Raw genomic sequence first — 26,988 nt, 5'->3', positions numbered from 1 at the left:
GAAAGAGGGCTACGTGTTCTTGTAGTAAGGTGATGTGAGGGTAGTGCTGCGGTGGAAGTCACGCCTGGAAAAAGTTATTAAGTAAAAGCCACAATCCACCGCATAAGGAAATATTCGGTTCTTTTTGGTGCCAAGGATCGAACTCGGGTTCTCGCGCATGCGCAGCAGGCAGCGAAACCACTGAGCTAAATCCCCGGCCCCGCATAAGGAAATACTGCTTTGAACTTATTCAGAGTTGTTTATTGGCCTGATTGGATTTCGCTTTTGTACTGAAACATTTCCTAGGTTAACAAGAATAAACCACATGTCTTAGGGATTGTACCTGGCTAGAAATGGTCAGATATCAAAATCCTGAGGGAAGGGAGTAGAGTAGGAAACCAACGCATGAACTCATAATGAAATTAAACGTGAGAGAGGTTGTTGTGGAAAGATTGGTCAGGGCACTCTGAGACTCATGGGAGTTGGCATCTTGGTCACCTAGGGGATTTTGAAAAGCATATCAATTAAACTATACTCTAGGTTCGTAGTAACTAGAATTTCATATTTGGTATTTTAGATCCATAACAATGGCTCTAAAGTAGTACTTATTATCTTAGTTACATATCACGAGAAATAAAATTTACAGTACAATATTGAACATTTTTCAGGGTTTTTTGAGCAGTAAATAATGTTAAGTGAACCCCAATTTAAGGGAATAGTTTGAAGGGTCTTGGCATATTTACACTATCACCACAGTCAAGATTATGAACATATCCATCACCCACAAAAATTATCTGATATTCTTTTGTAATCCATTCCTCTCTCTCACTGCCTTCTCATCTCTGCCTGCCAGCCCCATCCCCAGGCAACCCTTCCTAGGCTTTGCTACTGTGGACTAGTTTGCATTTTCTGGATGCAGTCTGCATTGTGTATTCTTTTTGTGTCTGACTTCTTTCGTTCAACATAATTATCTTGAGATTAATCCATGTTTTTGCAGGTATTCATAGTTCATGTCTTTTTAAGGCTGAAAAAAAGCAACAATATTCCATTGTCATGTAAATATCACAATTTGCTTATCTGTTCATCTCTGGATAGACATTTGGATTGTTTTCAATTTTCCACTTTTACAAATAAAGTTGTTTTCAACATTGGTGTTCAAGTCTTTGTATGGGCATATGTTTTCATTTCTCTTGGGCAAATACCCTAGAAGTGGAACAGCTGGGCTGCAAGGTAGGTTGATAAAGGAATTGCCAAATGCTTTCCAAAGTAGTTATATATTTTATTTTTCACCAGACGTGTACGAATGTTTTAGTTGCCCTACTTCTTGCCAATATTTTAATATGTCATCTTTTCAATTATGGCCACTCTAGTGGATGTATAATGCAATATCATTGATTTTCACTTACTTTTCCCTGGCAACTAATACATGTTTTCATGTGTTTACTTGCCACCTATATTTGGTGACATGTCTGTTCAAATCATTAGCCCAATTTTTAGTTATTTGTCTCATCATTGAATTGTAAGATTTTATATTCTGAGTGAAAATTCTTTATCATATATATATTACATATATACATAAAAACATATGTAGTACAAATATTTTTTCTTAGTCTGTGACATGCTTTTTCTTTTTCTTTATATTGTTTTTCTAAAAAATAATTCAATTTTGATGTTTAGTTGGTAGATGTCTACTTTTATAGTTTGTACATTGTGTGCATGATATCTGTATCACAATGTCACTAAGATTTTTTGTTTTCTAGGTTTCCAGTTATAGCTCTTATGTTTAGATTAATGACTCGTTTTGAGGTAATGTTTATATGTGGAGTAAGAATTGAGAATTTCTTGTTACTCTCTTTAGGTAACTATTTAGTTGTTCCAAAAATGTTTATTGAAAAGATTATTCTTTTTCCGCTGACCACATTGAACAGCTTTATTTCTGAATTTCCTGTTCTTTCAGTATTGATTTTTCTCTGCTCTGATTATTGTTGTGCTATAGTAAGTCCTGAAATCAAGTAGTATACCTCTTCCAACTTCATTTTAAATTTTCTTATTTTGTTGACTGTTACAAATCTTTGAAACTTCTGTATGATTATTGGAATCAGCTTCTTAGTTTCAACAGAAAATACTTAATTTCAACAGAATTTGATTAAAATTGTGTCAACTCTGTAGATAAATTTGGAGGAAATTGACAATCTTGGGTCTTCTCGCCAATGGACATGAGAGGTGGCTTCATTTATTTAATTCTTTAGTTTCTCTGGGCAACATTTTGTACTCTTCAGTCTATAGACCTTACATATCTTTGGTCAGCTTTGTTACTATTTCATATTTTTCATGTTATAAATGGAAATGTTAATTTTGGTTCCAATTATTTCTTGCTAGTGTTTAGAAATCTAATTGATTTAGTACATTAAGTTTGTTATCCTAAATTATTAGTTCTATAGCTTTGTTGTAGATTCCTAGAATGATCATTTCATCTCTGAATAATAATTTTACTTCTTTCTTTTAAATCTAGAAGGCTTTCCTTTTCCTGCCTGATTGCACTGATTAGAGCTCCATACAGTGTTGAACAGAGATTATGAGAGTGGATATTCTTCTACTATGTTCCTGATCTCAAGGAGAAAGCATTCTGTCTTTTACCATGAAGTATGATCTTAGCTGTAGATTTTTTTGTAGCTGCCTTTCAGTAAGCACAGTACACTGAATGTGTTAACAGTTTGTGTCATGGTTGAATGTTGGATTAGGTCAAATGTTTTCTCTCACATATTGAGATTCTCATTGGGTGTCTCTCTGATATTATATTACTATGGTAAGTTGCATTGATTGATATTCTAACAAATCAATCTTACATCCCTGATATACATACCCATTTAGTCTTGGAACTTTATCATTTTAACATGTCATTGGATTCAGTTTCATAATATTTTGCTGGGGATTTTTACATCTATGTTTATAAGGGATATTTATCTATAGTTTTTCTTTGAATATTTTCCTCTAGTTTTGCTGAGTAACACTGTTCTCATAGAATGAATTGGGCAGTGCCCCCACTCTTTCAATTTTTTATAAGAGTTTATGTAGTCTTGGTATTAAACGTTTGATAAAATTCTCCAGTGAAGCCATTTGGGCCTGGTGTTTTCTTTGTGACAAGGATTTTAATTATAATTTTATAATAATTATAAGACTATCCATGTATCTATTCTCTAGTGAGTATTGGTAGTTTGTGTCTTTCAACAAGTATATCCATTGCATTTAAGTCAGTCAAGTTTTGGGTGTAATTTATTATACTGTTGTTACACCCGAAGAATTGCTGACACTGCATCTTCTCTCATTCCCATTATTGATCATTTGTTCACTCTCACTGTTTCTTCATCAGTGAAGCAGGAGGTTTATCAATTTTATTGATATTTTCCAGCAACCAGCTTTTGACTTCGTGGATTCTTTTCTTATTATTTCATTGATTTTAGATACTGCCCTACTTTTTCATGGCAATAGTCCTTGCTCGGGAATATTATTTTTTTCATGGTACTATTTCTTGCTCAGAATCTACTATGAATATAGCCACTTCAAATTTTTCTTAATCAGATCTACTGTGGTGCATCTTTCCCCATCTTTTTGCTTTAACGTACCTGGTTATTTATATGAAATGGACTTCTTGTAGACAACATATAATTAGTTCCTCTTGTAAAAGTCTAACCCTACATCCTCTGCCTTTTAATTGGTAGTCTAGAGCATTTACATTTAATGTGACTATTCACATGGTTGGATTTGAATCTACCACCTTGCTATTTATTCTCTATTTGCTTGTTTATGCTTCTTTTCCTTCTTTTTCTGTTTTCTTTTTAATTATTTTTATGATTCCATTTTTATGGCTTTGCTAGTTTTTACTGTTTGCTTTAGATGGAGTACACATCTTTTTCTTACTATAGTCTTTCAAATTATTTATTCCTCATTCTTCCTTCCCATCCCCAGCCAATGCCTTTGTTCCATAGTTGTTAAATCATGTGATTTTTGCCTATAACTCTCCAACATTATATTATTGTATTCATTTTGAACTGTTATCTTTTTAAAGAGACTTAGAAAATAAGAAAACATTTCTCATATGTTTTTACATATTATATTTCTAGAGCTCTTCATTGCGTTCTGTCAGTTCAGATACCAATGTGGTTTCATTTCTCTTCTGCCTTAAATAATCCCTTTAACATTGCTTATATTGTACATGAATTATTTTGGCTTTTGTATGTCTTACAAAGTCCTTATTTTACCTTCACTTATGAAACATTTTCTAAGTGTAGAATTCTAGAGAGATAGTATCCCTCAAATTCCATTCTGTATTTGAATATTTCTTTTCCACTGTCTTCTAGCCAGCATTGTTTCTGACAAGAATTCTGAGGCCATTTCTATTTCTGTGTTTTGGTATATAATATGATTTTTCTTTAATTGCTCTTAAGGTTTTCTCTCTCACTTGTTTAAAGAATCTTATTTTTATGTGTCTTGTTTTTGTTCGTGTTTCTCGGGTTTGGGGGTTGGGGAGCTTTTTAGATCCTTGGATTTATAGCTTTCATTAAATTTGGAAAAATGTTACCATCATTTCTATAATTTTGTCTCCTCTATCATACTAGAAATACAATCACACGTATATTCAACCATTTGAGTTTGTCTCACAGCTGACTGTTCTTTGTTCATTTTTCACATGGTTTTAGATTTTCAGTAGTTTAAATATTTAGACTAAATAGCTAAATCTTCAAATTCACTAATCTTAGCTCTACATTCTGAAAAATTTTACTTATTTTTCATCTAATCAGTACCATTGAAAAAAAATCAAACTCTGGCACATTTAGCTTTATAGTAGGGTGTTTTGCATTTCACTGTTCATATCATGTTTTATTTTGGTAACATAAAATTCGACTGCACTTCTCACTGACTTTATTAAATAGTAGTATTTGGCCTTCATCCCTTTCCGTTTTCTCTTTAGTTGAGCTTTGTGAAAAAACAATTCTTTGGTTACCTTGTTTCATAGGCCCTTGTATACATAGTACTATGATTGTTGTCAGTACCACAAGATTTAAATCCAAACGTTGATGGTAGACACAACTTCTCCAGACAGGAGAGAGTCACGGTGTTATATCTCTCTTAAAGAGCCAGAATAGAAAGCTTTGGGTAAGTTGATAAATGTGTCTTCTTTTGAGGTTCAACAGTGACTTGCAAAAGAGTTTCTGGGTGACCACCATATGAAGAGACAGGCAGTGTACACTTAGCTAGGAAATGCCACATCTAGACAAAGCCTGGTCGGGCCAGGGATTTAGCTCAGTGGTTCCAGCGCCTGCCTCGAAAGCACAAGGTCCTAAGTTCAATCCCTCCCCGGTGCCAAAAATTAAAAAAAAAATTAAAAACAACAACAACAAAGGTATTTGGGCCGGGGATTTAGCTCAGTGATTTCGCTGCCTGCTGCGCAAGCACAAGGAAGCGAGTTCGATCCCTGGTACCAAAAATAAAATAAAATAAAATAAAATGAAATAGACAAAGCCTAGCGGTCTCAAGTTGCTTAGTCTACTAAGGCAAGTCCTAGGACCCATGGGAGTGAGCTAAATATGTTAGAGTTGGCAGCCTGTGTATCATAAAACTATTTTTAATTCCTCTCAGTGGTAGCTGTTTGCGTTCCCTCTCCTTTAGTATTTAATACGGTCTTGAGATTTTTAGCTTTTCTCAGCTGGATCGGTGGAAACTAAAGGAAAATATTTTTGATTCATGTTGGTAGCATCACCCCAGGGAAAGAAATCCATGAAGAAGGCTAATTTCAGGGAAAAGGAGTTGCTTGGTTGACTACAATTCATACCGAGGAGAAATTGTTTCAGAGGGTAACTTTGGAGAATCTTCATTGTATTTATGTGTGCTTGGAAATGAATTTCCAAGACTAGTCTTCTACTCTCCCTTTCCTTCCCCACCCCCAGGAACGTGTATTCTCTCCCATTCTTATACACCTTTGGTCTATAATGGTTGGCAACTAATGACTAAGAGGTAAACTGAAAGAAAATTTAAGGATTTTTTCTCAATCAAAGAGTCATTTTTATTTCAAATGAGCACTCCTAAAGACTAAACAGTATTCTCTGTTTTAGGAATTAATATTTAATGGTGGAGTTCTGATAGAAGGAGATCTATTGGGGACTTAGAATCCTACCCCACGCTGCTTGAATGGTACCCACTGTGCCTACAGGTTTTTATATCTATATACATCTCTCTTAGCTTAGCCCAATCTGGTTTTTGTTGGTTTTTTTTTGTACCGGGGATCGAACTCTGGACCTTGCGCTTATGAGGCAAGTGGCGGCACCACTGAGCTAAATCCCCAGCCCCCAATCTGTTTTTTTAAAAAATGTACTGTTCAGGGCTGGGATTTAGCTCAATGGTTCTGCCACCTGCCTCACAAGCGCAAGGTCCAGAGTTTGATCTCCGGTACCTAAAAAAATCAAACCAAAACAAAAAAATGTACTGTTCAAAGTTAAAACTTCAGATAGCTATTTGGGGAAAATTTTGTCTGTACCTCCCAAGGTAATTATCAATTTAAAGTCTGAAAAAATGATGAACTGTGTATTTATGATAAGCATCTATAAAATATTATTGTTTGTCAATGAATTAAAGCTTAGATGAAATGACTATAAGATATATAGTTGAGTTGGTATTCCATGATGGTTTATAAAGCTTGGTTTATGAGATGGACAATTTATGAATTTCTAAACCAACACAATAATTATTTGCAAGTTGCATGTTCTTAAATGTTTTGAAAAGAGTATGATATTTAACTTTTTCTACTTTACTATGTTTCAGAAAAGATGTAGAGGGATAAAATGAGTAGATTTTAGAACGGTTCTCTAAGAAACAATACATGAGACCTTTATTTTCTAATTACATTGCCATTTGACTCCTTTGGGGGCTTTCTCAAAGAGAAACGATGCAATATTTAAGCTCAGGTGTCTAATTTATTTCACTTAACATTACGGTCTCAAGGTGTATCAGTTTTCCTACCATGACTTAGTTATCTTTATGGCAGAGTAGTACCCCATTGTGTGTAAATATCACATTTTCTTTATCCATTTATCTGTTGATGGACATACAGGCTGTTTCCAATATTAATCTTTTAGGAATTGTGCTGCTGTACACGAGTATGTATGGATCGCTGTAACATGATATCTTTAACTCTTTTGGGAAGATACCTAGAAGGGAAATAACTGGGTCGAATAAAATTTGTAGCTTTAGTTTTTTGAGGAATCTCCATACTTATTTTCATAATGGCTGTACTGGTTTACACTCCCACCAGCAATGGAGAAGGGCTTCTTTTTCCCCACAGCCTCATCAGCATTTGTTATTATTTGATTTCTTGCTGGTGGCCATTCTCTCTGGGGTAAGATGGAGTCTCAGTGTTGCTTTAATTTGCATTTCTCTCACAGCCAGCAATATTGAACACTTCTTCATGTATTTCCATTTTTATCTTTTAGATATTCGGAGAATGAGTACCTTCAAATGATCACGAATATACAAAGCTGTCCATGGAAACGACAAGCAGAAGAATTTGAGAACTTCAGGTAAAAGGATTTTTCAAAAACAATATGAATGGAAAAAAATGTTTTGCTCATTTGCTTTTTAGGAAAAAGGCAACATGTTGTTAAAATAAAACTAGAACTAGGGGCCTCCTGGCCATCAGGGTGATTAATTTTAAGACCTTTTTGTGAGACATGGGATTCCATCCCAGTTCCGTACACAGAAATCAGAAGTTTTGCTACTGGGATTAATTACAAAAATTGAAACTTTGAAAGAAAGTCTTTAAAATGCTTTTTATTACATTTTAGAAGATGTCACTTATTTGTACCATTTCTATTTGGAATCTGTTTGTTTATTTTATAATTAAAAGGCGTGGCATTAGAGAATGTTTAGAGTACATAAAAGGGAGAAAATCATCCATAACCCTATCACTTGAGAACAAAACCTGTTTGTGCTTTTTTGCATATACTCTTCCATTTTTTCATTGGCTTCTTCATGCAAGCAATCTTCTGGAGTGTGTGTTGTTCCACTCTAGGTAATAACCTACCGACAAACCATCAACCCGGCAAAATTAGGCTTACAGTTGATCACTAAAGAAATACCTGTCACAGGCACAGAGGCTCATGTCATTCATCCCAGCTACTCTGGAAGCTGAGGCAGGAGGATTTCAAGTTTGAGGCCAGCCTGGGCAATTTCGTGAGAAGTTGTGTCAAAATAAACAATAAAATAAAAAGGCTGGAGATGTAACTCAGTGGAAGGGCACTTGCTTAGCATGTGCAAGGTTCTGGGTTCAATCTCTAGCATTGTCAGGCAAAACAAGACCAAGCAAACAATCAAAGAACAATTCTGTTCAAGTAGTATGCTGGATGGATACTTATTTGGTGCCCCTTCCTCAATACTTCCGAATATGAGAGCTAGGCCAGTTACCTCTGTGCTTGACTGATGTAGACCTTTGTGGGTTCTACTTTGTGGGCTCTACTTGGTTTTATTTTGTTGCCACATTCTGATTCTCTCCTGTGCACCCCAGTCAGGGTTTGAGCTGTGTTAAATTGTTTTATCATATTGCAATCAAGGGGCGTGCCTCTGTCTTCACTTGTTCATATTTTCAAAGTTGACTTTAAGCAGTAAGTCTTAAAAAATCTTCCTAATGAGACTCTGCTTCCTTCTAAAGTACTCTAGGAAGTACCTGCTGCTTGGTTTTCCTTTCTGTGGGAAGCCAGATCTTCTTTTGTCCCTGTTCTGGCGGTTTATGCTGGTGTGGTTAGAGAAACTGCTTCTGATTCTGCTGTCAGTATCAGAGGGGTCTGGTCAGCCCTCTTCGGGTGAAAAAGTAACTTTCTGTTTGGGTCAAAACTAAAAGATTTCTTCCCTACATTGGGCAGACACATGGATATCAAGCCTTCCTGCATCCTGGCTGTCATTTCAGAGTGAGAGGCCAGAAAAGGGATTCAAGTTTAACTATTTCATATTTTCTGCCACACAATCCTATTCAAGACTATTCAGAGATCCTATTCAGAGATCTTAGTGGCAGGGGGACCTGAAAGAAAGTTGCACATTCATAATCTGAACTACCACAGGGCCAAGAGTGGCAGCAGAGTCCGATTTTGAGACCGTTCACTGAGTAGGCAAAAAAAGAAGAGGTTACTGAGCTATTGGGCAATTGAAGATCCATCCAGACAATTATCTGTAAAGACGAGTGAGTAGTGAGAGTAGAAATCAAAGTAGGGGTAGAGGAGCTTTTAATTCCACCTGTTAAATTGATTCAGGACAAACCTCCTGAGGGTAAAGCAAACAAAACGAAGTACCCTAAAACCCATTTGAAGGCTTTGGGAAGCTACTGGCACAGGGAGGATTTTCAGGACTGGGATCCAAAGGAAGAGGAAAGCCAAGAGAAGCCAGCCCAGCATTTGGGGCTGCACTTTCTCAGGAGGAACTTGCACAGTGTCCTTGTGAAGTGGCTCAGTGGCAGAGAGGCTGAGCAGGGCTTCCGGCAATCCCTAGAAAAGGACAGTTCTCAAATCCTCAGCTGGATTTAAGAGAGCTGCCCTTAGTCTAATGGAAGCAAAAGTAATCCTCTCTGGAAGGAAGTAACATTATTCAGAGCTTTAAGTGATTTCTGCAACTTTTCTTAAATAATGTCTGATTCAAAAAAAAATTTTCTCTTTAAAGAGTTTTCTTTCTCTGTCTCCCTTCCTCCCTCCATCTGTTCCCCCCTTTTCTCTTCCTTCCTTCCTTGCTTCCTTCCTTGCTTCCTTCCATCCTTCCTTCCTTTTTTAAAAAACAAAAATCAGCAGTCTTTTAAAATCCAAACCTGCATGAGCATCTGAGCTGGAGACTGATGGGTAGGAGTCACATGATGGATGATACATTTCCCCTCAGTACTGTCTCAGTATAAAAGTGCATCAGTAACCATGACAGTTGCCCGATGGCCTGTCCATCTCTAGGGCCAACTGAAGTAAATATCTGTGGCTATGCCACTTATGGTTTGTCGTCATTCAAGAGAATAATCATGGTGACATTTATTTATTTACTTGAATATGTATTATCACATTTATTTTATAGATACACTATATTTGTAAGCTAAATTACATAAACTCTCAAAAGAAGTCTGGCAATTAAATCCTAATAAATCATCCACTTTTCTAAATTTTTTACTAATACAGCTGGCCAAATCTGAGAGTCTCTGCCTATTTATAAAACTAGTATTATAGAAACATCCTCTGTTATTATAGATGTCAAGTAGCTAAATAGCTTTCCATTTTATTTATTTATAGCATTTTATATCAAATTGAAGGAAAGTAAAACGTGATCCTTAAAAAGCAATAATTTTAGCAGCTATTGCAAAAGGTACGTTGAACTCTGAAGAATGGGAGCAAAATGAATATATTCTAAATCCATTTGTAACCCAGTTGTTGAAACTTTCTACAGCTGACACCTGGGGCCTATTTGAAAACTGTGGGACTCCTGCAGTCAAATGGTCTAAATATAAGAGAGCTTCAAAGTTATTTTTCTTAAATAAACATGCTACTTGCTAACAAAATGAGTGATATAATGCTGTGTATAAAAGAGGGGCTCAAAAAATAGTTATTAAATAAATGGATGCCTGAAAGTAAACAAGAAAAATGCAGGGTTTCTTTACTGATCTCAAAGAATTTAACCATTGTCAGTTTGGAAAGACAAAAAACAAAAATATGAATATTGATGATTTAATGCCAAAATGACTTGGATAAATTCTGTGATATATCAGTACAAGATCACTGTGGGGTAAAATCTGCTGAAACATTTTGTGGAAAGGGGCAAGACTTGAGCTGTAGCTCTGGGGATGGACAGAGCACAGGGAGAGACCAATCTGAGAATAATGAGGTCAGGAATAAAGGGCAGTTAGTTTCAAGGCCAGCAGGGTGGGAGCCATGAACTTGTACTACAGCGTACTAGGGATAAAAGGAGGTAAGTGTAGAAAGATGGAGACGGTCTGATGATGCAGAGTGCTTTAATTATCAAAGCCCATAGGGATTCTGCAGATACCAGGAACCCAGTAGAGCTATTCCCAGCAAGGGAGTTATATGATGAATTTATCATTCTAGGGAAAGTATTCAGCCAGCATAATGTGGTGTGAATTGGAGCGTTGGGAGGGAGGGAGTTCGTAGTCCAAAGGAGTCAGGGTAGTTAGAGGCTGGTTGTAGAAATGACCATAGAAATTGAGAACCTAAGCCCTCAGTGGTTAGCTATGAAAATATCAAGGGAGTGACCCTTGGTCATGAGCTCTTTGGGAGATGGTCTGTCCTATCTTTGCATCTCCAGTGCCCATCGTATAGATGATGCCCAAGCAATGGTCACATATCTGAAGACTTGGTAGGACTTGGTTGCTTATTAACTTCCAGTTCTGTACTTAAAGGAGAAAAAAAAGAACAGAGTCATATAAGAAATCTTGGGTCTGGTTAACTGGAAGAATCATGCGGCTACAGATAAATAGCAAGATTTCAAAGGGAAAATGCCTTTGGGAAGACAGCCCATTCTGTGTTTGAGCTGACTCTGAGACACCTGAATATACAAGATCTTTCTTTGGTCTGGGAACAAAATACATTTTTAGAGAAAATGGACTCTCCCTAGAAAGAAAAACAACTGTGTTTAAAGGTGTCTTAGGTAAGAAGTAGGCCTCTAAAATCTGTGTTCTCAGCAATTCTTTCTTTTGTGCCATGCAAGACTCTGACTTGTTTTTATAGATTGATAAGCTTCTTTCTATTCTATATGGAATTGTGAGTCTTACAGCTTTGGAGCCTGGTGTTTATGCCTCTACATCCCTGAGCCTTTACCTGGAAACATGAGAGGTTTAACTGGAAAGTTTTAAAACCCAAAGTCCATGTGAGAGGGTTATTAAGTCCCTTGAGATCATGTATGGAATTTTGTAGATATTTCTGGGGAGAGGATCTATAACACTTACTAGTTTCTCAAGGAGTCTAGGACAGCCCAGATGAACTCAAGTATTTCCCAGGACTCTTCTGCATTTGAAGCTCTGTCTGCTCTGAGGTTGGATTTTTTATTTAACCATTCCTGTAGCCATTGTTATGACCAGCCAAGGTGTGGACCTGGCTCCCATTTACACGCTCTCTCTCCTTCACACATTCTAAGTTTCAGCTGAGAATTGGTATTTTGTTTGGTTTAGTTTTATGAGGTTCTAATTGACCCTAGGGAAAGGATTTAAGTAAGAGTTAAAGATACTTGCCCTTTTTTTCTTTGTTCCTAATTTCACTTACGAATAACTGTACAAACTCAACACCATTGAGGTTTTGCCTTCTGTGCTTTTAAATGCACTTACTGATTTTCCTGTTAGAAATACCAACCCCATCACCATCCAATACACAGGATAATTTGTGGAATGTCTATCTGGATTTCAATCTAAGAAGCGATTTCTCTTCCCAGGCCCTCCTGCTCACTTTTAGAAAGTGACGGCTAATCATTTGCTTAAGTGTGACACCCAGGCACTTGAGAATAAATCAAGATGCTTAACTTGAAATTAAACTTCATACGAAGTGCCTCCTACTCTTCCTTCCCCTCTTGCACTACTTCACCCTTGAAAATGCCTTTGTGGACCTCTGGAAACGTCTGGTAAACAGATTTTATCCCAGCAGAAGATCTTTGCGCTTCAGTAGTTAATCTTAAATTCCCTAGGTAACTTGCATGTTAATTACTGCATTAGCTTTCTTTGAATGCTTTTCTAACTTAAAAGAATTGTATTTATTTGTGTAACCAATTATGGAAATAATAGGTACACAGCAATGCTGCTTAATTTTCAGGTTACTTTCACATTTTTTCCCCAGAAATATATACACTTATTTTGTTTTTAGTTTCTTTGGATCCCCTCATATCACTTAATTTCTTTAAACTACCTGGTGTTTCAAAGATGTGAGTTGAAATCCAAGAGATTTAATATTGTCAATCACATCTTTACTGAAAATATTTCCATTAAATGTAAATGCACGTAGTTAACACTCATGCAAATGAGATACCTTTAGAATGACTTGTGAAACAAGTATTTTGTGCCTGATTACTTTGTTAAAGATAACTATTAAATAGTAGCAATTTTATTAAACTCAAATTATCCCCTCAGGTTTGATTAACATTTTTTGAGAGTTCTTTATGTGTGTGTGTGTGTGTGTGTGTGTGTTTGTGTGTGTTTCTTCTGTTGAATATGTAAAAAACATCCCAGTGTTGTATTATTAGATTCATTGATATTTCTAAAATAACAGCCATATGTTGCTTTCATTTTTGAGTTCCTTGGAAAAAATACATTGTTGAAACAAACTTACACGCCATATCACATTTTTAAAAAACTGTATGCCATTTGCGTTGTTAAAATTGCATCATTTAATAACCTAATTTTGTGGGAGGGTAGAAATCATGCAAATAAGGTGACAGGTAAATTAATTAATATTTTCCAAGAAGTCAGAGAACTAGAAAACCCAATGCTAAAGTTCTAGCAAAAAAGTTTTCAGTTATCATCCAAAACATTCCTCCAAAACAGTGATGCTGTTTATTTTGTGAGCACTTCATGAGCATACACTTTTTCATTTAGATAAAACTTATTGAACAATATTTATGTTCCAGGCATTTTATTCTGTAGCACAGATTTCTTGTATAGAAGAAAAAAAAATCACCTGTACTGAAGATTTCTTTTGATTATACAAGACCGTCTTCATTTTTCTGAGCCACTGGTTTCCTTTCCATTCCCTTCAAATGTTTGCTGTTTGTGATCCATACAATGCCTATGAAGACAATTGAGAGCAATACATTTGTTTTTTTAATTTAAGAAGATGTGTGTACTTTAGGATTAGTGTTTTGGGTCAGTTGTCAGAGTGAAAAATCCTCTTTTCCTCATTTCCTTTGCACCAAGAGACCATTTTTCACTGTCAATATCCCGTCATATCTTCATCTGTTTGTCATGCCATGCCATGTGCCTGTGCATTCAGAAAAGCACCAAAAACCACACCCTGTCATTACTTCTGCTGTATTTAATAAGAGAAACTAGCTCTTGTACATTAGGAACTGGTTCCTCTCCTTACATTTCAGAATATAAACTTCATCAGAAAAATGCATTGAACTCATATGGAATTCACTGGTCTTCCAAATCCTATTTCAAAATTTATCTCCCAAGTCGTACTCCATGTTAGCTATCTTCCATTATGTGCCCTTGTCAGAGAAGCATCCGCCAAGGCCGCCTTGCCTTTCCATTCCTCTTCTCCCTATCACACCACCTGCAGTGTCTTCCTCAACACACCACGTTGTTTAAGCACTGTACGGCAGCCCAGCAGATAGAGCAACGGCAGCGATTCACCATTGCTCCTTCACTTCTGAGTACATTTCATTTGCTCTCTCCTTTGCATTGATAATCAGATTCTTTTATACTTTTCTTTTACGTTGGTTTAGTTCTTATGTTCTACTTAAATATATGAGCTCCTCTTTCATAATTGTAAAAAAAAAAGTGCATACATTATCCATGAAGGGAGAAACTGAAATTATCATAGTTGCTGATTGAAATTAAATCTTTATTCATGTTTTCTTCTTAGAAGCTTGTGTGGATTTTATGATGAATTTTGGCTCACTGAGCCCTTTTGGACTTTTGTATACCAGCTGTGAAGAAAACTTCAAGTGGGTTGAGGAATAGCTGAGATTCACCCTTAGCCAAACTGCAAAGTATGTGAAGGGCCCACGCGTATATTTTATATTTCATATATATTTCCAAATGTATTGACTATCCACTTGGTATCAGCTTGCTGGGATTTCCTCCCTCCAGTTTTTCCAAACTCTTCTGTAAATTGTCCCATCCACTCCTTTTCTTCTCTCTTGCTTCTAAGTGCAGTACAGGGACACCGTGCTATGTCGAGTTTCCATGTTCTCAAATATTTTCTTCCTAACTCTTTCACAAAATTCCAGTTACTCTGTGGTAGGCCTCCACTGACCTGTGATACATTAATTCATGTTTGATTGAGTGATTAATAGGCTGGCTCTCAAAAGGAGACAGAATGACTTATTGAGGGACTAGTCCATGCTAGCCCCAAATGCTTGGCAGATTGTACATTTTTATAAAGTATATAATTCAGTGGGTTTTTTTAAAGCATATTCAGAGTTCTGCAACAATCATCACTGAATAATTCCAAACTATTTTTTATTTCTCAGAAAAGTGATCTATTCCCAATAGCAGTAACTTCCACATGCCTTCTCCCCAGCCTTTGGTAGCTAGTAACCTACTCTCTGTCTGTAAATTTGTCTATTCTAGAAATTACATATACATGGAATTATACAGTATGAGGCCCTTATGTACTGATTTATTTCACTTATCGCAGTGTTTACAAAATTCTCTGTTGTGACATGCGTCAGTACTTCATTCCCTCATACTGTCAGAAAGTTGCCTCTTGTATAAATATGTCATGTTTGTGTCCACTTTAGAAGGATCTAGTTTTCTAAAAGTGTTGATTCTTCTATTTCTTCTGAGCAGGTTGCTCGACATTGAACAATTCTTCCTTTCTATCACCTTCTTTCTTGTCCACTTCAGACCTTAGGCGCTCCTATTACTGCAGGTCTCCCTGCAAGGCATTCTCTCTATTCCTGATCCTCTTTCGAGTTCTTTGGGCCTTCACTGAGGTCTTTGGCAGGATAGGGAAATCTAACCAATAGTTTAGTCCGAGATTTAACAGTACGCATGTTAAATCAGTGCTTATATTATCCAGTATTACCCAATGGAGGTATTTTTGTTATTAGGCAAACATAAATATGAAATCTCTGTGGGGAGGTTGAAGAAAATTATAGTGGTTAGAAAGTTGGAACAGAGGAAGCCTTGAGGGAGGAAAGCAAGATGTGAGCTTATCTGCAGTCTCTGAACAACTTGCATTCAAGGAGGCCAGGAGACAAAGCTCCGGGAATTTGAGACTCAGCCTTAGCTTCCCTAGTGCTTGCCTATGACTCTGGGGAAATCTCTAGTCCTCTGTTTCTTCTTCCGTGAAGTCAGACCTTGTCTTGAGCATCTCTGAGGTCCCTCTTCCTCCTTTGCATAAATGAGGTAATGATGGCAAAGCGAGTTGTGATCCTTTTTTCTGATGCATATTAAGAACAATGGAGAAGTTGCCAAGCTGTCTATATGTACAACAAGGTAAATTAGTCAACCAGTGTCTCCTTAATGAATATATAATACAGACACAGAAAAAGCATACATAATTGTCATTGGTGGACTTTATGTTCATCCCTTCTCTTTGTGTTAATGAGATAAAGAACTTTCAGAGACCTTTCTCCTATCTGGTGACATATATACAGAGATAGATAAATACCAAAGACAAAGTGTAAGTTGGGTGCGGTGGTGCCTACCTGTAATCCCAGACTCTGAAGAGTTGAGGTAGGAGATTTGCAAATTCATTTACAGACAACTTAGCAAATTACCAAAACCCTGTCTCAAAAAAAAATTTTTTTTTAAATGGCTGGAGCTATAACTCAGGGTGAAGGCCCTGAGCTCATTCCCCAGTACACCCTATCCCCTCAACACCAAAACAAAACATGATATAAATCCATGGATTACTACTGATGCTCCAAGGGGAGGCAGATTCTTGAGACACAGGATTGTAAATAAAGTCTCATAGAAGAAGGAAGGCTGAGCTTTGAAGAACACAAGGAATCCAGGCAAGAAGAATGGAAGAGCGAGGATGGAGATAAGTCTGTGTATGCACATTTATGAATTAACCCAAAGGAAGAATGGACAGACAGTTCTCAGGCAGCTGATGTCATGGCTTGGGAATTTGAATTTCACCTTATAAGTGTGGTACAATAACTGAAAATTAAATACATCTTTCATGGGTAGAGTACTGGAAAAAAGCCTGCGCTTTGATCCTGGAAGACATTTGACCATTTTATCTACTCTTCACTCTATGAGCACATAGCAAAAATGATTAATCCAGTGGTCTTGTACGGAAGGATTTGGTAAGAGTCCTCTCCTGCACTGAGTGTGAAGTGGTGAAGATTTGGATGGAGGAGCCCAGCAGAACAATCTAAAAGAGAGATGCTGGCTACGGCAGGGGCAGGAGGCAATCAGCAGTTCCAAGGGAAAAGGAAAAGTGTCAAGATGGTGGCATGCGGCTTGTGTGATTGCTGTAGCCTAATGGCAATCAGACTGCCATGAATTCTCTGTCCTCTGCTCTGTCGCTAACAAAATTTATTAAAGGACAGTCACTGATACCTGACTATCTCAGCCTCCAGGTACAGGTCATCCCACCTTCCATCCTAATTTTGTGAGAGAGCTGGGAACTTAAGGATAAAACTCCACTGGATAATTAGTGCCATGGACTGACCTGGAGGTCAACTGAAGGATGACTTCAATCCCCCTGTCAGCCTGATGATGATGAGTCAAGAACTGATAACAGCTGCTTAATTTTCCCAGAGTTCCAGGTGGCTTGTGCTATCTTATAGATACCTCTGTTTTCCCCTAGGCATACAGAGTTCCTCAAAAGATGTGGTAACTTGAAGCCCTTAATTCTTCTGACCTTTTTGGGCAGAAATGGGATGTTTTCCTGCCTTTGGAATCCCTGTAAATCCCTGGAGCTCTTAGATCATTGTGTTCTTTAGAATGCAAACTTTGGATTGAAATGTGCTTTCATTTTGAGCTCTTCCTTTCTAAGGCCACCTTGTGTCAGCGTGCCATTTCGATTTTAGTTTTTATTTTACTTCTTACATACTCAAGAGTCCATTCTTCTCCACTACCAAACCAAACCCTGGAAGGAGTCATTTAAACTCACCTCCCTCTCCTATCACTTGGCACTTAGCTTGTGATCTTCTCATAGTGTACCATGCTGCATCCTTCTCCTCCATCCTCTGCACAGTAGCCAGAGAGATGTTTTAAAAATTCAAATTGGACTACAGGCTTTGCTTATGACATGCTTCCACCACTTCTACTTCTGATAAAACCTTTGGTGTTTTGGCATTGCACTGGAGACTACAGTCCTACAGGATCCTGTGTTGCCTGGGAACTATTTACTTCTCCTGCCTCACCTCATGCCACCTCCCCAGCTATGTTTGCACTCCTGTGTTGGTCAAATCTATTACTTCATCAAATCTGTTGTGTTTGCTTCAGCCATGGGGCCTTGACAGTGCTGTGCCTTCAGACTCCGCTGCTTCCCTGGAGAATTAATCTACTTCCCAAGTCAGTCGTCTCTTCTGGGGGAAGCTTCCCCTGAGCACCCTGATTCAGTCATGGCTGCTGAACTACCCTAAAATTTGCCTTCATGACACAGGTCACAAGTATACACTTTCACTGTGTGTATGTGATTATTTCATTTGTAGACTTAGTTGATGTGTGATCCACATATTTTATGGAGTGAAAAATAATGATTGGAAAATATCTTTACCAAGAGAAACCATGAACCTCTCCACATGATTATGAAAATACTTCAAGGCTCAATATGTTAGTTTCTGGGGTCAGGAGCCAGTCCTCACCTTTAAGTTTACTCTATGTGTCTTGTTACTGACTTCTGAAAATTACCCATAGTCTTTAATTTTTCTTCTAACTTTGAGGAATATGTTCTTAGACCCTCAGAGAATTTCCGGAACCATACATGGTACCAAACCCTGTATACACTATGTTTTCTGCTCTACATACATACTTATGATAAACTTCGGTTTTAAAATTGGGATTCATGAGAGAGTAACGATAGTAATTAACAATCAATAGAATAATTATCAATGCATGCTATAATAAAAGTGAGAGAACCAATACTCTGGTACTTAGGGGCCATTGTCATGTAAGGGTTACTTGAACACAAGCACTGCAATTCCATGACAGTTGATCTCACAACACAGATGGCTGCTAAGTAACCAGCAGGTGGGTAGTGTGTGCTACGTGGATACACTGGACAAAGGGATGTTTCACACTCCAGACAGAACAATGTGAAATTTCATCATGCTGCCAGGAGGTCATACAACTTAAAATTTATAAATTATTTATTTCTAGATTTTTTTATTTAATATTTTCAGACTGTGGTTGACTACAGCTAACTGAAACCTCAGAAAGCAAGACCATGGATTAAGGGGAATGACTGTGTATTAAATGTGGTCTCCTCTGTGATTGAATGAACTCTCACTAGAACATCCTAAAGGTACCACTTTGCCTTTGTTGGCCATTGGTGGGATTGTCATGATTATTATTAGGCTCAGCCACTTTTACCCAATCTCATTATTGGTAGAATGGAGTTGATACCCACATCTCAAGATTTATGAATATTCACCACATAAAATGCTTAATAAAAATGTGTTATATTTTTACTATCACTGCATAATAGTTATTATTTCCAGTTTAATATCACTTTGCTAGCTCATAATTAATTTTTTTCCAAAAGGAGTTTAAACTGTCAGTATTGATAAAATATAGGAAGTCTGTAATACAGCAGTAAAGCTGTAATAGTTTCAGTTCCAATCTCTACATGGGTAGAAGTATAAACACACATGTACCCCAGTTTTGCTTCTGTGATCATTTCATATGGATTATACCATGCACTTGGTAAGGATCAACACTTAGTATTTAATTTGTTCTGTTTGAACTTTTTTTGATCTTTTCATGATGGAAAATAGGTAACATGGAACAGTAAGTGTTAAGCTTCAACTTTCTGATTTACAGTCCTCCAGTGCATTATTTTCATAGGAAAGGACTTATTGCTATGTGGGCAGTCTGTAGCTTGTCCCTCCTTTTCAAGATGGCAGACCAAAACCCATCCTCTGAGATCTAATCAGAAATGACTCTGCACTGCTTGAAAGTTAATCAGCCTGATTTTAGGTTGAGTCAAGAATCAGGGGCATCCTGCCATTTCTCTATTTATTTAGCCCATAATTGGGACTAAATAAAGCATAGCGAGTCCAGGGAGGGAATGGATAATTCATTTTTGATATTGTGCTAAAGCAAAGCCTGAGGGCAGAGATTAAAAGTTTGGAAGAAAGCCAGAGGCAGGGAGCAGGAACATAGGTGTGTAGGTCCTAGAGTACAAGCAAAAATAGAAGCTGAGTTTGGGGCTGAACCCAAAAATGAAGATGATGAATTCTGTGAGTGGTGGGAGCTGTCCTGGAAGAATGCCAGAGCTGAGAGCTGGCTGCCTAGGTAAACTTAGGTCTTGCTTATGTATGTAGACCAGGCTCATTAAATGACCATGAGCATGTTCTACCTATCTGGTCCTTCACCTGACTCCCATCTAGAGTATGAACAAAGCCCTTTGACCATGCAATGAGTAGTTGGTTTAGTAACTTGAACTTTATGAACTAGTGAAACCTTTTAGAGAGGAAAGTGACATCAACACAAAATATGCTGGGAACATTTCCTTTAAGAAATGGCTCACAGAGTAGTATGATGGTATAATTACCCATAAGACTATTCAGCATTAGAATTACAAAAGTCTTTCATAGGATTAGAGTGCTAATTCAGCATTTCTCAGTCTTTATTTCCCCTCCCCTAAAAAAATTCTCACTAAATAGAAGTATAAACTCTGTCGATAAAAGTTTGGTATAAATGACTTCTTTACGTTGTCTTCACAGGTTGAACAATAATGGCAGTGACCTGGATTTTGTGTGTGTGTCAGAAATCTTAACATTCATCTTAGCGCTTGATTTTGTATTTTTAGAACTTGTTTTTTTTTACACTTACATAATTCTCAACTGAGTTTAATTTAACAGTTTTGAGAAGGCAAGGGACAGTCATACAACTGGAGCACTATGGATTCTACAGAGATCAGTGCCACAGTAGCTTTGTGCTTATTCCAAAGGCATCTGAAGCCAGTCATATAGTTGAATCTCTGTCCTGTCATATTTTGAAAGACTTCTCAACCTACTCTTACAACCTAACTTCCAGTTCCACTGCTGCAATGTGATCCCATTTTTTCTCTCCATGCCGTACAGTGAATTAAAGCTATACCAGGTCTCCACCTTCACTATCAACAAACCATTGCCCTCTCTCTTCTTCTTCTTCTTCTTCTTCTTCTTTTTTTGTACTGGGGATTGAACTCGGGACCTTGTGCTTTTGAGGCAGGCAGCAGCACCACTGAGCTACATCCCCGGCCAGTGCCCTCCCTCTTCTGTTTAGGCTATTTCTTGGAGTCACCACCCCCTCCAAAGGGCCCCAGTCAGAAACCTGAGCTTGACCCTCACCATCCTCATCTTCCCCTTAATTTCTAGTCAGTCATCAAACATTAGTACTTCTGACATCAGCTAGCATGGGTGGGTCCTTGCCTCAGTGTTAATGGCAAGGCAAATTGCAGGCAAAAGCTGTAATTTGAGATTAAAAGAAAATGGGTATGGGATTTTAGCTTGAGGAGAAGGAAAACTGAAGGAGACATATCTTTAATAAAGAAGATCTGGCTGACTCTTTAGCAAAAGAAAGTAAGAGAAAAATAGCACCAGCTAGTGTGGTTTATAGCCACATTAGATGGGAATCAAACACAGACTGGTTTTAGAGTGAGAATAATGTGACCACTTCTTATAAGACAGAAACGCAGCTGGCTGCCCATCAGCAGGTCCAGGAAAAAGAGAAGTTGGCTACTCCACAGACCAAGAGCCAGCAATTCTACCAACAGAGCAGCACCTATGGAAAAGTACTCTTCACTTTTATGGGGTCTCAAAGGAAGGCCTTTAGTTAGCCATGAGTTTCTCCCAAAGGAAAAAAGGGCCTCTGTACCGGTGTGAGTTTGCACACTGCTCAAAATACTCTTAGAAACATGTCATGTTCTCTGCTGTGGGTGGAGATTTTACCATGGAAATGAATGGAGGTATAGTGATGTTTAGGGTCAACTTTCACTCAGATGCGTTTCCATCTGTGCCTGCACTGGTCTCATCCAGGTGCCCCACGTGCCTCACCTGCTCATCCCAAGGACTACAGCAGCCGCTGGTTCGCTTCATCAACAGCCTGATTTACTTTCTCCCTCTTACAGCCCAAGATTGCAACTGCCTGCTAGTCTTCTCTTGGGGTCGCTTCAAAGTCTTGCCGATGACCCCCTTTCTCAGGTTCACCCCTAAATATGTCTCACATCTGTTTACTTTTCTCGGTCCTCTGACCACGACCCTGCTCTACTCCTTGGCTTGGTTCATTCAGACTCAGCAGTCCATTGCCCAGGCGGAAAGTTTTGGCCTCAGCTTTTGTTTCTAGAACCCTGGTTCCCAACCTTCAACCATTAAGCTGTATCTGATGGGGTTTTCTCTGGCCTCTGTATGGGAGGGATTGGGACACAGTTTTCCTCTTTCATTATGCATATAGATGTGAAAATTCAGTATACTTAAAAAATATCAGTCATAAAAGGAGCCAAACACCTTCACTAGAAGAAAGCCTCTGTAATAAATGGTGCTGGAAAAACTGGCTTTCCACTTACGGAAGGTTAAAACTAGACCCATATCTCTCACCATGCTCTAAATTAAAATTGAATTGGATCGAAGGTCTAAATATTAAAGAAGAAACACTAAATCTTTTGAAAGATATAATAGGTAGAACTCTTGAAGACATAGATGTAGGCAAAGACTTGATGAACAAATCTCGATCGCACAGGAAATATCACAAAGAATCAAGAACTGGGATCTCATCTTATACCAAAAAGCTTTTACACAGCAAAAGAAACCACCAACAGAGTGATGTGGAGTGGGAAAAATTTTTACCAGCTGTTCTTCAGACGGAAGACTAATATCTAGAAGATATAAAGAATTCAAAAAAATCACACACCCCCAAAATTTAAAGATTCGATCCAAAAATGGGCAGCTGAAATCAATAGACACTTCTCAGATGAAGAAGTAGAAATGGCAAATGACTATTAAAAAGTGTTCAACATCTTTGGTCACTCAAGAAATGCAAATTAAAACATTGCTAAGATTCCATCTTTGGGAAGAAAGGCTGCTATCAAGAAATCAATCAATAACAAATACTGGCAGCGATGTGGGGAAAAAAGAAATCCTTCTCCACTGTTGGTGGGAGGGTGGACTGATGCAACCACTGTGGAAAACAGTGTGGAGCCTCCTCAAAAAACTAAAACGAGAGGTTCCGTTTGAGCAGGCTATTTCCCTTCTTGGTATGTTCTTGAAAGAATTAAAAAGTGTCATACCACAGTGATATATATGCACATCCATGTTTATAGCAGCACAGTTTGTAATAGCTAAATCTTGGAAACAGCCCAAATGCCCATCAACAGATGAATGGACAAAGAAAATGTGGGGTTTTTTAATACAATGGAATACTACTGTGCCATAAAGAAGTAGAAGCTTGAAACATGTTTAGGTAAATGGATGAACCTTAGGACCATACTCTTAAGTAAAATAAATCAGACACACGTGTTTAAGTACCACATTGTTTCTCTGGTGTGAGAAACTGAAAGTGGAAATAAGGACCAAAATGTATAATAGATGCTGTGAAATGGGAAGAAAATATTCACATGGGAAGGGGAACAGGCAGGGAGGAGGGGGAAGGGAAGGACGGGACAAGGAAAAAAAAGAATAGAAGAGGAAAAAAATGGAAACAAAGCTTTTGTAAATAAGGAGGGGAAGAGGGGTCAAAAGAAGGGGAGGCGAATGGGAAATAAGAAAAAGAAAAAAAAAGAAGAAACAAGATATATTGTGTACTGGCACAAATTCCCTGTGATGAATGTTACCATTAGGTATATCTGAAATGTACCAATACAATTTTTAAAAATCCAGTTCCAATTTCCAAAATATCTTAAGATGTAGATCTACTTTTCCAAGAAGGTCACGGTCACCCCACATGACATGTGACAGTGGCTGGATGGACTGTGTGTGGATCTTTGCTCTTTGTCTCTGTTGTGGCCTATTTGTGCCTGTGTGGGCAGCATTTAGAGGGTGTATAGGACAGCAGTGAGAGCATCCAGACGCTGACGGGACCGCTGAGCTCAAGTGCCAGTTGCGTTGCTCGCTGGCTGCGTGGCCTCATGTAAGTCACTTCAGCTCTCTGACTTAGGTTGTGCATCTGCAAACTGACAATAACAACAGTGGCAATAGTTTTTCCCTTATAGGGCTGCTATGGGGATTACGTAATACGGACAGTGCTTGGGAAAGGGCCCACATGTCTGTTCACTACTGTTGTTAATGTGTCCCTGTACGTGGGCCTCAAGCTTAGCATATTTCTCCTTCTTATGTTTTTATCTAGACTCTAGCTTGTGCTGCTCTTTCTGGCCTTCTTTCTGTGTAAGCCTGTGCTTCTGTGTAGTAACATGAATGCTTGCATTTCTCCCTGTATGTTTCACATGTCTCTGTACCCCTCATGTCTGTGCACAACAGCCTTCTACCTTCTGTCATCTTCTCTTCTCTTTTTCTCAAGGATTGCTTGCTGTTTCCCTTTTATGTGTGCATCTCTTTTATTTCTCTTTGTGTCTCATGCTACAGCAAGGTTTCTTTTTTCCTCCTCGGTTTCTCCACAGTTTTAGTTGTCTCTTTGTCTTTAACTTTTTTGTCTCTCTTCTACTACTAACAATATTACAAAAACTGAAAATTTGAAAAAAAATTCTGGATCCATTAAATAGTTTTCTATTCCCTTTTCAAACATATATAAGCTTATGAATACAATATTTCCTGCGACGATTTTCTTTTCCCGCGTTCAGTGACCCTTGTGGAGCAAAGGCTCTCCTCTCTGGCTGACCTCTCTCCTGTAGTTAAACACTATCAATTACCTTTCTTGCTTTGCTCTGAGCTTCTCCAGTGTCCTACTTCTCTTCTCAGTTATGCTGTCCCGGATGAAAGGGGAGGACAAGGTCAGAGCCTCATTTATTCCTTGTTTTGTCCCTGTGCCCAGCAGTGTACCTGACACAAGATGCTCTTGGTGAGTGTTTGGGGACTGAATGAATTCTACTGAGGGTGTTGAGCTTTGGAGGAAGCCAAGAAAAGCCCCTCACCACCCAGCTGTGTTTGACCTCCAAGCAGCCGTTATTTATCCTTCATCTTTGTTCTTTCCACCTACTAAATCTATCACAAATCTGCCCTTCTCCTTTGCACCCTAAAACCACTTGCTTAGCGCCAACTAACCTTTTCTTAGGAGGCGGTCTTGCTGTATGTAGCCTGACAGTCACTTCCCAGCCAGCTTCCTTCTCTGTGCTCTCTGGCTTCTCTCCCTCCCCTGTTATCCAAGGAAGGATTCCTATGCACAGGTTGACTCAGTCAGCAAGCAAATATGTACCTAAGGCCTCCAGCATGCTGGGTTTTGTGCTGATGCCACCTTTATTAAGGTTTTGTCCAACCCCAAGCGCCCCTCCCACGTTTTCCTATCATAACTGCTCCTGCCTCCATCCATGTTATATTGAAATGAAATCAAAAGACCAGGTACGCCTTGCGTCTCTTTTTCTAAATGCAAGGAAGCAACCAGAGGGCAGGGCCCACCCAAATTGCATTCATGTTTTTATTTGTAATTTATGAGTTACAATTCTCACGACCTTGGGCCATGAACATCACCGGCTGGCTACCTAATAAACTCGAGCTGTATTGCCCTGAGTATTGATTCTGGTCTTAATCAGCTCAAGCTTCTATAGCATGATGCCCTAGACAGGCTGATTTAAGCAACATTTAGTCCTGACCATTCTAGAGGCTGCAAGTCCAAGATCAGGGTGTCAGTGCTGCACTCCTAAGTTTGGATGAGGTCTATTTTGTGGATGGCAGCCAGCCAGCTTCTCACTGTCATCTCGCATTCTTCAGGACTCTACCTCAGAACCCCATCTAGTCCTCACAGCCTCCCAAACATCCTGTCTCCTTAATCCATCACACTGGGGGTTGGAATTTCAGCCTATGAATTTTGGAGGGGCATGAGCGTTCAGTCTATCACAGTCCTAGCTCCGTATCTTGAAGCTACACAAGTTAACTCTGACTCTTCCTTATAGTCCTTGAAGATTTGAAGACAGCTATTCAGTCCCCTGAACGTGCTCGTCCACAGTCTGGATGTTATTAGTCCTCCATCCGTCATGGATTTCAATCTGCTGCTTCCAGGCAGGCCTCGGTTTGCCAACATGGCTTTGAACAAAAAGCTTCCACGACAGACCCGGGCTCTGAGTATTATCTGAGAATTTCTCTCTTTCTCTCCTCCTCACCATTATTCTTTAAATTATGCAATTCCGGGTCACATTTGAGTTTTGGTAAGCCAGCACACTGCTGAGTTATAACAAGACAATTAAAAACTCGCAAATCTTCAGCATTCCTGAAATGGCTCCTGAAAGAGATTGCTTGGTCTCTACCTCCAATACTAAATTGTTGCTTGTCTCCAGTCTCCCTCATGCCCCAGCTCATGTAGCTGTATGCGTATGGCCTATTCGTACACAGACTGTGCAGTCCCTGGGGCATGGTGACTATGCCTGAAAGCTGAGCAAGGGGATTTCTGCACGATGTGCCATGAATAGTCGTACCAAGGCCCTTTGAGCCCATACACTCCTTATTGTACTGTTTAAGAAGTCCTTTCAACTATGAACTTGAAGGTTCTAGAAAAATGTATTCAGTATTAGTATGTGGTGTTTCAAACCAAAACATTTTACACATGTTCATTCCTCCCAGATCCTTTGTGAGGAGCATTGTACACCATGGTCCTATGTAAGGCACTCACTAGAGTGGGATTTAGATTATGGGTTTTAGGTTCTCGTTTTTTGTCATGACTGCCACTTAACTACCTTAAAATTTGTCCTGGTAATTTTTCCTGCTAGATCATAAACACGATAAAGGCAAAGATAATGACTATTTTATTCACCAGAGTGTAGATGGCATCTCTCATGGCACTCAGTATTTAATTGGTGCTAAATGCATGAATGAATGATTGAATGAATGAAAATGGGATTTGTTATCTCCTTAACTGTGTGAGCCTGAGTTGTCCTGGTCTGTAAAAAGAGTGTTAATTGCACCTGTACTGTAGAGTTGTTGTAGAGCGTAAATGTGATAATCTGTAGAAAATACTTAGCACGTAGTAAGAGTGCACTAAATGTTAGTCACTGGCATTGCTGATCCTTCAGT

At 38.4% G+C, this 26,988-nt stretch overlaps 1 protein-coding gene across 1 annotated transcript in view; it reads left to right on the top strand.

The window, feature by feature from the left end:
- St8sia6 (ST8 alpha-N-acetyl-neuraminide alpha-2,8-sialyltransferase 6) overlaps positions 1-26,988 on the top strand; it is a 114,799-nt gene that overhangs the window by 69,717 nt on the left and 18,094 nt on the right. Inside the window, exon 4 of the mRNA XM_004859967.3 lies at positions 7,464-7,550. Within this exon, the coding sequence (XP_004860024.2) occupies positions 7,464-7,550 (87 nt within the window). The remainder of the gene's footprint in view (positions 1-7,463; positions 7,551-26,988) is intronic.

The sequence above is a fragment of the Heterocephalus glaber genome, unplaced genomic scaffold (genome assembly GCF_053883595.1).
Source record: "Heterocephalus glaber isolate CG9 unplaced genomic scaffold, H.glaber_assembly_v1.0 deba00000768, whole genome shotgun sequence".
NCBI classification, from domain to species: Eukaryota; Metazoa; Chordata; class Mammalia; order Rodentia; family Bathyergidae; genus Heterocephalus; species Heterocephalus glaber.
This window is presented reverse-complemented; position numbering and strand designations above follow the sequence as displayed.